This window comes from Aphidius gifuensis, linkage group LG6 (assembly GCF_014905175.1).
Source record: "Aphidius gifuensis isolate YNYX2018 linkage group LG6, ASM1490517v1, whole genome shotgun sequence".
Taxonomy (NCBI): domain Eukaryota; kingdom Metazoa; phylum Arthropoda; class Insecta; order Hymenoptera; family Braconidae; genus Aphidius; species Aphidius gifuensis.
Genome location: NC_057793.1, coordinates 3,107,214 through 3,120,006, shown reverse-complemented (window position 1 = coordinate 3,120,006; position 12,793 = coordinate 3,107,214). Strand labels below are relative to the sequence as shown.

The 12,793-nt window shown below is 26.6% G+C and overlaps 4 protein-coding genes across 4 annotated transcripts; 2 read left to right on the top strand and 2 right to left on the bottom strand.

Annotated features, from left to right (window-relative positions):
• Positions 1–35: 35 nt before the first annotated feature.
• LOC122858875 (protein Dr1) lies at positions 36–1,099 on the bottom strand. The gene is made up of 2 exons (XM_044162089.1): positions 871–1,099; positions 36–700 (listed from the first exon to the last, which is right to left on the bottom strand). The coding sequence occupies exon 2, from the start codon at positions 664–666 to the stop codon at positions 163–165; it is 504 nt and encodes a 167-aa protein (XP_044018024.1). The 5' UTR covers positions 667–700; positions 871–1,099; the 3' UTR covers positions 36–162.
• A 57-nt stretch (positions 1,100–1,156) lies between these two features.
• Positions 1,157–2,280, top strand: LOC122858877 (transcription initiation factor TFIID subunit 10-like). Its single transcript, XM_044162091.1, has 4 exons — positions 1,157–1,286; positions 1,555–1,674; positions 1,745–1,809; positions 1,898–2,280. Exons 2-4 carry the CDS (start codon positions 1,564–1,566, stop codon positions 2,097–2,099), a joined length of 378 nt encoding a protein of 125 aa, XP_044018026.1. The 5' UTR covers positions 1,157–1,286; positions 1,555–1,563; the 3' UTR covers positions 2,100–2,280.
• A 333-nt stretch (positions 2,281–2,613) lies between these two features.
• On the top strand, positions 2,614–9,766 carry LOC122858861 (GRB10-interacting GYF protein 2-like). Its single transcript, XM_044162059.1, has 6 exons — positions 2,614–2,699; positions 3,416–3,458; positions 3,728–3,971; positions 4,297–8,332; positions 8,402–8,631; positions 8,718–9,766. The coding sequence occupies exons 2-6, from the start codon at positions 3,427–3,429 to the stop codon at positions 8,841–8,843; spliced, it is 4,668 nt and encodes a 1,555-aa protein (XP_044017994.1). The 5' UTR covers positions 2,614–2,699; positions 3,416–3,426; the 3' UTR covers positions 8,844–9,766.
• Positions 9,767–9,782: 16 nt separating this feature from the next.
• On the bottom strand, positions 9,783–11,833 carry LOC122859686 (phosphatidylinositol N-acetylglucosaminyltransferase subunit A). The gene is made up of 2 exons (XM_044163371.1): positions 11,744–11,833; positions 9,783–11,165 (listed from the first exon to the last, which is right to left on the bottom strand). Exons 1-2 carry the CDS (start codon positions 11,831–11,833, stop codon positions 10,005–10,007), a joined length of 1,251 nt encoding a protein of 416 aa, XP_044019306.1. The 3' UTR covers positions 9,783–10,004.
• Positions 11,834–12,793: the final 960 nt, after the last annotated feature.

The window sequence follows — 12,793 nt, the reverse complement described above, 5'->3', positions numbered from 1 at the left end:
CAGGTATTGATAAATTAAAAAAAAATAAAAAATAATTTTATAGAATAATAATTATGTATTTTTTGTTTCGTTTCTTTACAGTTAAATATATAAGTATGGTGTTTTTTATTTTAGGTCATTTACAAAGAAATATTATTATTAATTTTTCTTTTGATAAATAATTTAGTAATCCTCCTGTTCACTGTCGGCTTGTTGCATTGATGCCTGTTGCATTTGTTGAAGTTGTTGTAACTGTTGCCATTGTTGTTGTTCAGCAACAGCTTGTTCTTCTCTTGCTTTTGCAAATAATTCTTGTTGTTGACGTAGTAATTCTTCTTCAGGAATACCTAAATTTTCTAAACGTGTACTTTGACGTCTTCTTTTAGCAGCAACAGCTTTACAATCACGTAATACTTCTTCAGCTTCTTTGGCATAATCTTCAAAGCCCAATTTATCTAATGCTGATACAACATGTTCAGCATTAATTGTTTTTTTTTGTCGTAGATTACATATGTCATTTGCTTCTGATGCCAATAAATGAATAAATTCAGTACAACAATTCATTATCAATTCACGTGATTCATTTGCAACTCTTGTATTTGGAAGTAATTCTTTTATCATTTTGTTGATTGATGCACGTGGAAGTGTTAGCTCGTCATCTTCTGGTGGTATTGCTGTTGACGCCATTTTTTTTATTCAACTTTAATTCTTCAACAATTACCTATTAACAATTTAATAATAACAATACTTTATTTCAATAAACAAATTATAACATTATATTCAATAAATAACAACAAAAAATTAGAAATATTCAATATAATTTAATCAAATGTCAATGTCTTTATAATTTATACTAATTATTATTATAAAAAAAAAAAAAAAACAACTTACTTTTATAAATATTTGTTATTGTGATTAAATACAAATACAATGTTTTAATAATTTTAATTGTATCTCAATATTTTTACTGTTATTATTGATAATTTTTTGGCCAAATAAATTGTCAATTTTTTTTTGTTAACAGTATTGTTTAAAAACAATTGTTTACGAATGTTTAACAGTGATTAATTGACACTCTTTTTATTTTTGATAATAAAAATGAATAAAAAAACAATAATTTAGTACAAAATAATAACAATAAATTACACACGCGATTTATGAAAATTTGCCTTTAGTCGTGGGCTTGTAAACCTGCCTTAAAATCCATTATTTATTGAATCAGCTGATTGACATTTATTTTTTTTTTCACAATTGTCTACACTACTGATCAAGTTACTCGATAAATATTTTAGCTAAAAAACAAACAGGTATAATATAAAAGTGTCTTTTTATTGTCATTTATTTATACAAGTTGAAAAATAAATTATTCTAAATATTTAAATAATTAATTTAGTGAATTTTTTATTAAGTTAGATGACATGTTGTTTACTCGTCAACATCAACATATTTCAATGACTTCTTGGAAAATTATATTTATTCTCTTATCAATACAATTTTAACAATAAATAATTTATCACGTATCAATAATTTTAAAAATAAAAAGATAATAGTTGTCATTTTTTTTTTATTTTTCAGTTGAACATAATGGCGTCTGATAATCCTGGAAGAGATACTCCATCATCAAATGATGAGCCAAAAAATGCTGGACAACCACTTACTGATTTTCTTGTTCAGTTAGAAGATTATACACCAACAGTAAGTTGTTATTTATTTTAAAAATAAAATGTAATTGTTGAATTTAAATATTTATTTATTATTTTAAAAGGTACCAGATGCAATAAGTGAACACTATCTTCATACAGCTGGTTTTAATACAACTGATCCTCGAATGTAAGTTGAAAATAAATAAATACGTTTGTTTTTTTTTTGTTATTAAAAATTGTAAATAATTAATAATACTTGGTTTATTTAATTTTAGAGTACGATTAGTGTCATTAGCAGCTCAAAAATTCATATCAGAAATTGCAAATGATGCTCTTCAGCATTGTAAAAATAGAGGAGCTAATCTTAATACAAAATCAAAAGCTAAAGATCGTAAATTTACTCTAACAATGGAAGATCTTACTCCAGCTGTTGCTGAATATGGCATTGTCGTTAAAAAACCACATTACTTTGTTTAAAATATTTTCAATTTTTATTTTTATTTTATAAGTACTATAACTAATCAATCATGAACTTTTATCGCTAATTATTTAGCAAAAACAATCGAATTATAATAAATTTAAGAATGCCAGTTTTTCTAAACTACTCTTTTAAATTAAATTAATTTGTGTTTAATAAATTTAATAATAATAAAACAAATGCATTTTTATATATTCTTGAAAAAAAAAACCATTCAAAATTATATTATATGCACTTGAATAATATAAAAACTAATAAGTCTTCTCTCTGCATTTAAAAATTGAAAGAATCATTCTCATTTGACAAATTATTTTATTTAATTATTTTTATTACTCATTTGACAAATCCCCACTATTTTTTTAAGATCATTTTCATTGAAATTTGAAAACTGTCGCGGAAATTTTCTGGTAACAAAATGGCGTATATAAAAAAAAAAACAAAACAACAGATCTAGTGGACAATTATTGAACTAAAATCCGCATGCGCTTCATCTATTTCGAAGAAATATAAATAAAAAAAAAAAAAAAAAAACCTAAAAAATCATCAGCCATATTGTGTGTGTTGTATTGTTCGCTCAGTAATTTCCGAAGTAAAATAAGGTATTACAAAGATAATTATAAATTATAAATAATTATGAATAATATATTAATTGAGATTAATTATTTTCATAATAATTACATTATAATATTATTTGTTAACTCAAAGAAAACGTGGTGAACATGAATGATAAATGTTTGGTTAATATTGCCACCTTGGCTCTCGGGACAATCTAAAAAGCCACCCTTGAAATAAAAAAAAATAAAAAAAATATTAAAATATCAAGATAACAAAATTATTGTTATTTTTTTTATCAAACAACTTATGGATTAATTGTTTTATCATAATATCATACAATTATTTAATGAATATAATTAAAATTGAAAATAAATATTTATTTTCACACCAAATTTTAGATTTTTTTTTTTTTTTTTTTTTTTTTTTACAATCGTCTGTTGCGTTCCATCGTATTCCTTTATCTAGCTTCGTACTTACACGTTTCATCCGAAACATAAAGAAAAGTTATTATTATTATTTATTTTTTCACTTGAGTGTTTTAAATATTAATAAAAATTGCAAGTAGTTTTAATGTAAAAACATTTTATCAATTAAATAATTAGTAATCAATTGATTTTTTTATGAGATGATATTTTCTTTTGTCTAGGGTCATGTCTTTTGATGCACCCTGTCAAAAAAGTCAACCAAAAAAATCAAATAATTAGTTGACATTGTTGTTGTTAATAATAATTATAATTGATCTTTTTTTTGTTATTTTCAGACCATTCAAAGATGACGGATTCTATTAAGTTTGGTCCAGAGTGGTAAGTTAATTAATTATATGAAAAAACAAAAAAAAAAAAAAAAAAAAAGTTGAAAAAATATTCTAGATAAATGCAATTGAAAATATAAAATTGTGTTTAGATAAGAATTTTGAGTCATGTCTAATTACGTGTCAACACGTGTCTTTAAAATGAAAATATTGTATAAAACTTGTGATAAAACAAAAATTATTACAACAACTCAAACGAGTGCTAATAGTTTTATTACAAGATAGTTTGATTATAATAAATGATAATTAAATTATTAAAAGGTTGCGCAATCTGTCTGGAGACAGTTGTAATTCTGGAGGTGGTGGTGGTGGTGGTGGTGGTGGGACAGCAAACCTAATCACCCCACGATATCAATTAGCAGAGCATAGATATGGTCGTGAAGAGATGCTTGGTATTTTTGATCGTTCTTGTAAACCACCTGAGACACTCATATCACTACAAACTCTTTATGTCGAAAAAACTCAACTACCACTGGCAATGCTACCAATGACAGAAGATGAAACCGTAATTAATGAATTATCATTATTATTATATAATTGTTACTCTTTTTTTTTTTTGCTTGTTGATCTTTTTTTTTGTTTTTTTTTTTTCATTCATAATATATGAAAATAATAATTGATAAATCAAATAATAATTTTTATTATTGAATTATCAAATTTAAATTATTAACAACTTATATTTAAAAGTGTGTCATACATGGTTCTGTTTTTCTAAAAATAATACAGTCATAAAATTTATTTGTACTAATAAAAACTTGTTTATCTTTATTATTATTATTAAAGATAAACTATTTGTTTTTTAAAAAAATAAATTGAAAATTATATTACAGAGAGCTTGGAGTATTGGTGTAGGAAGTAGTGTTATACGTGGACGTGGTGGAAGTGTTGATCGTGGTGGACGTGGTAGAACTGGAAGAGGTGGAACTTATACATCTCATTATTCACGTGGTGTTGGTTTTGATGATTCGGGTGAAGGACCAAGACTTGAATCACAACCATATACATCAAGAAATCGTGGATTTGATAGATCACAAAGTGAACGTGGTTGGACAGATAGAAATGGTGTTACTGATCAAGGTGATTGGAATGGTATATCAACAAGTCCAAGAAAAGAAGTTAGTAGAGGCACAAGTGGAAGTTCATTGATGGAAAGTAATTGGAGACGACAAAGAGGCGGTATTGGAGGTGGAGGAGGAGGTGGTGGAAGTGGTGGTGGTGTTGGTAATATTAATAATAGTCTTGATGATGATGAAGGTTGGCGTGCTGCTGGTAATCGTAGTGCAAATGAAAAATGGTCACGTGGAAGTTGGCGAGATGCTAGTGGTAATGAAAGAGATAGGCTAGATCGTTCTGATGGTGATATTGATGAAAATCGTCCACCAGGAAGATGGGATAGACCAACTCACAGACAATCTCATGATCCTGCTATTCATCATCATACATCATCAACTGGACCACCACGTACATCACGTACATGGGATTCAAATCATCATGATAATCTTCCTGAATGGGCTACAGAAAATCCAAGTGAAAGTGGTGGTAGTTTTGATGCATCTGGAGCATTTCATGGTGGTATGTTTTCTGATGAAGATGAAGAAGGTGGTGGTAGAGGTAATACATCAAATGAAATGCGAATAAGACGTGTATCTGAGGGTAATAATAATAATAATGGTAATCATAAAATTGGTAAAGTTATTTATCAATCACCAGTTGGTAATAATCGTCAACAAAATTTATCAACAACAACAAAAGAAAGACCGAAATCATTGCATCCTTTTGATGATAAAGAACCAAGTATTATAACATCACCAGACAGACCAAGTATTTCACCAACAAAACAAATTACAAAACAACAAATAACATCAACAAATAATAATAATTTAATAAAAGATAATGATAATACACATAGTACAGCTCAAAATTCAAATGAACCACCTAAAATACAAGGTCCACAAAGATCAAAATCATTTATTGATCCACCAACAAAAACATTAAAACAAAATAATGATGTTAGATCAAAACAAAATGATCAATCATCATGTACAACTTCTTCAACAATTTCTTCTTCAACAACAACACCAACACCAACGCCAACAACAACATCAACAACAACAGCAACACCAACAGCAGCATCAACATCTCGATTATTAGCTATGAATCACAAAGCTCATGTATTACAACAATTAAAAGATGTAGATACTGTTCAAAAACAAAATGATGATGATGATGAAAGAATGAAAGAAGAAGCAAATATGTTGGTTGCTAAATTAATGGCTGATGAAGAAAATCATAAAGAAGAACGATTAATGCATGCACAATCAGTTGTTAATCCAGTACCACCAACACAAATTGTTAATTCAAATGTACAAGAAAAATGGTTTTATCGAGATCCACAAGGTGAATTACAAGGACCATTTCTTGCAAATGAAATGGCTGAATGGTGTAAAGCTGGTTATTTTACATCAAGTTTACAAATACGTAGAGAATGTGATGATAGATTTTCAACACTTGGTGATCTTGTTAAAATATTTGGACGTGTACCATTTACACCTGGTCCAACAATACCACCATTAAAAATTGTAGAAACAATTATTCCAACAATACCAATTCCAGTTCCAATTCCAAATCCAACAACAACAACAAATATATCAAATAATGCCTTACCTAAACCTCCACCAATTGATGATCCAATTGCACTATTTCAGTATTCACAGTTACGATTATATCATGATCAAATGATAATGCAACAAGTTAAAAATTCAGCAATTGCAAAATTATCACAGCATGAACAGTGGAATAATTTAAATCAAGTTGAAAAAAATCATTTAATAATGCAATATGTTATGCAAAATCCTGAAATACGTGAAATGACTGCAAATACAAATCAATATGTACCAATAATACAACCACCACAACAACAACAACAACAACAACCATTACCATTACCAACAAATCCAATTATGCAATTATTTAGTCAAATTCAAAGTGGTAAAACAACAAATGATAATCATTTATCTCAAAATACAGTACCACATATTGCTCCAATTCATCCAGTTGGTAATGCGATTGATCCAATTCAACAGTTAATGCAACAAATGCAACAACGTGGTATACCTGGACCATCACAACCAAATGTTATTCCTCAGCCTCAGCCTCAACCACAGCCTCACCTACAACAAAATGATGATCCAATTAAATCATTACTTAGACAACTACATGGTGATGCTGCTATTAATGGACATCAACAAATTGATTCAATTTGGCCACATCCAACACAACAAATTAATCCACAATTTGATGGTAGTAGTTTACTTGCACAAATGAGACCATTACCTTCAGCAGCACCACCTGGTCAAATGCCTAATATGTTGTGGGATTTACATACCAAAGGTATGAAAACTGAACAACAAATATTAGAAGAACAGCAACAGCAACAACAACTCTTGAGACAACAACAAGAAGATAGAACAAAAGAAGAACAACGTAAACAAGAAGAATTATTACGTAAAGCTAAAGATGAATCATTGAAACGTCAAAATGAAGAAGAACAGAAACAACAACAGCAACTACAACAAAAACAACAACAACATGTACGTCAGCTTGAAGAATTAAAACGTAAAGAAGAACAAAAAAAAATAAAAGAAGAAGAAAAATTACGTAAAGAAGAAGAAAAACGTAGAATTGAAGAAAAAATACGTAAAGATGAAGAAAGAAAACGTGAAGAAAAACGTAAAATTGATGAAGATAATAATCGTAAAAAACAAGAAGAAGAAAAAAAACGTCGTGATGAATTAAAAAAACAAGAAGAAAAACTAAAAAAAGAAGAAGAAAAAAAAAGAAAATTAGAAGAAGAACAAAAAAAAATTGAAGAAGAAAGATTAAAAAAAGAAGAAGAAAATAGAAAAAAAATTGAACAAGAAGAAAATGCAAAAAAAGCTGAACAACGTAGACGTGAAGTTGATGCATTAAAAAAATTACAAGAAAAAAGTAAAGCACCATGGGCACCACAAGCAACATCAGTTGTATCACAATCAGCAGCATCATTAACTGAAATTCAAAGACTTGAACGTGAAATGAAAGCTGAAGAACAACGTTATCAACAAATGTTACAACAACAATTGAATCAACAAAAAGCAGCACAAGCAGCTAAAGAAGCAGCAGCAGCAGCAATTGATTCATCAAAAAAATCACAATTTAAATGGGCAGCAAAAGTATCATCAAATACAAAACCACAAGTTAAATCACTTGATCAAATACAACAAGAAGAACAAGAAAGAATTGCTAAATCAAAACAACAAGAAAAAGAAAAAGCTGAAAAATCAAATATCAAAGAAAATACTGTTGTTATGCAAAGTGTTGGTATTTGGGGTGCAGCAAGTCAATCATTAAATTGGACATCATCATCATCAACAGCAGCAGCAGCAGCAACAACAACAACAACAATATTATCTTCATCATCATCATCATCATTATCATCATCAAATACTGTTGATAATACTAAAAATACAAATGTTAATAAAGGTGCATGGGCTGGTAGTGGTTTTTGGGATGAACCAACACCAAATAAAATTGCTAGTTCAATTATTAAACAAGTACCAGTTAAAACTCAAGTTGTTGCTAAATCATCAAATTCCACATTACAAAATCAGAATTTAAATAATAATAATAATAATAATAATAACAATAATAATAACAATAATAACAACAACAATAACAGTAGTAATAATAATAATAAAATTGTTAAAACTAAGACAAAAAAAGAGGATGAGATTGTTAAAAAAATATATGATAATAATACTAATAGTAAAGATGAATTTGGTCAATGGTGTTATCGTACTTTGTGTGGACTCCAATCAACTGTTGACAGTAAGTTTTTAATAATAGAAATTTTAAAATGATAATTTAATAAAATGTTTTTTATAATTAATTTTACAGTTCCTACATTTGTTGGATTTATTAAAGAAATTGAATCAGCATATGAAGTCAAAGAATATGTAAAAATGTATCTTGGTGAAAGTAAACAAACAACAGAATTTGTTAAACAATTTTTAGAAAAAAGAAGTAAATTAAGATCAGCACAACGTCCACAAGCTGAAGCTGATGATCTTTGTAAACCAGCACCAGCTGTCAATCCAAATGCACCAACAGAATTCCAAGAAGTTAAAGTATGATTTATTTATTTGTTCATTTATTTTTCATATTAGTATAATTGTATATTGATGAAAATTAATTTTATTAATTTAATTCCCAGGGTAAATCAAAGAAACCAAAAAAAGGAAAAATGTTTAAAGTTGATAATACTATTTTGGGATTCAGTGTAACAGCAGCAACTGATAGAATCAATGTTGGTGATCGTGATTATGGCGAGGGTGTTTAAATGAAAAAAATAAATAAATAAAAAGTTGAATAAATTAAAACCCATGATGATTCAATATGAACACAATCGGGATCATAAAAATTTGTTATATTATATTTATTTTTTTTTCCCCTTAATTTCATCGATTAAATATAAAGTTGAAGTTTAAAAATTAATAATGAAAAAAATCATTTGTTATTTATAAAAATGATTCTTCATAAAATGAGAATCAAATAATGATGATTGATTCGAATAAGACGATAAATAAAAGTGGTGATTCATTTTTAATTACAAGTCACTTAAATTCAGTGTTTTGACAAAAACAACTCTTGTACAAAATATTAAGATCCCATTTTTAGTGATCATTGAAAAAAAAAAAAAAAACTATAATAAAGCAATTTTTGCATTACACTAAGAATTGTTTGAACTGGTGTTTTCAAACTCAATGTTTAATTTAATATCTCTTTATTATGTTGAATGATTCTTTTATTTTGCTCGAATATTTTTTTTTTTTTTTTTCTAATCATTTTATAATAAAATGATATGCTAATTTGATAAAAATACAAAGGAAAAACACGAATTATTATTTCCTAAAAAAATAAAACAAAATTCGGATTTTATATTTATTTAATCCTTTGTCCATTTATTTTCAAATACTGGTTTTTTTTTTTAAATTTTTTCTTTAATTTTTGCCCAACATTTTTTAATTTGTAAAATAAAAAAAAATAAATAAATCAGTATTACATATATTTATTTTTTTTTTTACAGGCACATGATTTTTTTTTTAAATTGAACTACTTATTTGAGAAATTTAATTAATTTTATTATTGAATTTATTGAATTGTTAAAATAATTGTACTTTCGGTAACAATGCTCTTCAATTTTTATACTATTTATAAATAAAAATTCAAATATTGAAGAGAAAAATAAAGAAAAAAAAAAAATCTACTTTCATGTTGGTTTGTATACATAATTATTGACTGATTGATTCACTTGAAAATGAATCATGGAAATACTGTTTTTAAAAAGCTTATTGTCTTTCTTTTATTTTTATTTTTTTAACATTTTCAATAATAAATTCAAAATAAACATAGCAGCACGTAAAATTTTCTAATGAAGCAACAATTAAATTAATTAACAGTTTTCAATAATAGTAAAATGTATATTGAAAAATGATTGCTTTCATCTTTGTAGCTCTAGGTCTTGTTTTTTGGTGGTAATTGGTCGACATTTGGTTTTGTTGTAATCTTTGGCAATATCAATGTACTTTCTTGGAACAAAATATTCCAGCAGCATTAAAATAATAAAACAAAATGATACAACAAGTAAATATGGTAAAACACCACTTGATAAATAACTATTAAGTTGCATGCCAAGTATTTTTTTATCCTCTCTTTGTACAGCATCATAAACAATTTCAGTTCTTTTAGTAACATCAAACCAATTATAAAATGATACAACTTTTTTATGTACATCAATTGGTGATATAATATTATCACAAGTAAAATCATTAATTGCATTTTCTAAACCATCAATTAATGCTTCAACATTTGGCTCAACAAGATAAATTAATTCTGGTGGTAATACTTCTGGTATACCACCAACTTTTGTTGATACAACTTGTAAACCACATGATGCTGCTTCAACAATAGCCATACAATATGCTTCAGTTAAACTTGTATTTAAAAATATATGTCCTTTATTTAATACATGACGTACTTGTGAATGTTCTAAACTACCAAGTAATGTAACACGATGTTGTAATAAATTTCTTTCTCTTATTTCTTCAATAAGCCAACGTTTTGGTCCATCACCACCAATTAAAAATTGTACATTATCAAAACGTTGACATATTATTGGTATAATACGTGCTAATAAATCAACACCTTTACGATAAACTAATCTTGATACAACAACAATTGTTATATTATTATTTTTATTTCTTTTACTAATATCTGGTGTAAATAATGTTGTATCAACAGCATTTGGTATAACAGACACACGTTCTTTTTTAACTTTAGCACGTAATACAGTATTTTCTTTTCCAGTATGTGATACACATATACAATGATTACAATCAGCAAGTGATATTTCTAAACATTTATTTGTTAATACTGCTGATGCATCAGCAAAACCAAATAATGAATGATCTGTAAATACTGTTTTCAAGCCCATTAAACGACCAACAAGCATTCCTTCATGAGCAAGAGCTGAGAAAGCTGAATGACCATGAATTATTTCAATTTTTTCACGAATAAATATATATCTTATCAATGGAATGGAACACATCATTGTTGGAAGAACACATTGATTATAAAAAACTTTTATTGGTAGATAATAAACCTATTGAAATTATTTAATATCATTAATTATTTTCTTAACGATGGTACCAAATTTATATTTATCTACTTTAGACCATTTGTATACATAATTATTGACTGATTGATTCACTTGAAAATGAATCATGGAAAATGTGAGATCAACGACTTTGTGCCCTATCCGAAGACACCTGAGTAAAATGATTAAAAATATGCTCTTCAACTCCTCCCATGTTTGACATCTGCACCCTATCAACTATACTTTGTACATTAACAATATCAACAAAAATACAACAAGCGAAACAAATTTCAAATATTAATTCGGAATATGTACACACACACACACACACATTTCATACCTGCTACTTTCACCTATTGCTTTGGCATTAATTCACAGCATCGGCCTTGGAGGCTGGCAGAACTCATTGCAACCTTTTAAATAATACTTGGCAGGATGGCATTTACAAATTTAATTTTATGCTCAACGCATATTCTGTAAAATATTGGCTCATTATAAAATTTAATTAATTTTAATTTATCACAATATTCATTGATAATATTTATATAATGACAATAATTGTAGCATTCTTGTATATAACTCACGCAAGTTAATCTTTTGTCAATCAATTGATAAGAATTTTTTTCTTCACCTTTTTTATAGTCAAACAATTGTATCATTTCATGATTAAGCATTTTATTTGTCACATAAACTCAATTGTTGTAAATACATGAAATTTTTCAATTAAGCTTGTATTATTATTTTCATTTTATTTGTAAAACTTATTTACATATGTGAAATTAATTGCGAAGAGAATAAAAAATACACATAACAATGTCGAATAGCAAACTGTCAAACCTGTTTGTTTATCAACACTGCAATGTGACAGTCTGACAGTTGGTGACAGTGACACTCAACAAAATCCATTTTTATTTTTCTTGACTAAACGCCATTTCATCATTATGCAAATATCATTTTTTTTTTTATGTAATATAATATGCTACACTTGTTTGAAAATTTACATTATATTTCTATTGACAGATGATATTTATGTTATCAATTTTTTTGTAATATTATCATTTGTTTATCATTTATGTTGGAAATAAAATATTAATTTATAATCTTATTTTATTTATTCAAGAAATAATAGTGAAATGAAATAAGAGAATTATTTTTATTTTGGTTATTGGAATGAGATTGTATGATTTTCAAACATTATTTAAAAACCTTAATAATTCAATTAATTAATATTTAGTATTTATTCTTAATTTTTATGCTAAAAATCTAACAATTTACAAAAGAGTAAATAAAATAAATGTAAAAAGCATTTTAAAAAGAAGATCTTTGAATAAAAAGTTCACCACGTGAAGAATAAAGATGATTTAAATATTGTAAACAATCATTTTGATATAAAAAAAAACAAGCTAAAAAAAAAAAAAAAAAATCATCAATCATTTATGTTTGATCCAGAAGATTTATTCAAAGACGGCCTTGAAGATCGGACTTTTGCACACCAAGTAAATCATAAACAAAATACAAAAATAAATAAATAAATAAGTAAATGTTTAGTAAATTTAATAAATAAACAATTTCTTTTTATTTTTTTTTTGTTGTGATTTTGTGAATTTTTTTTTAACAATTTTAAAAGAGAAAAA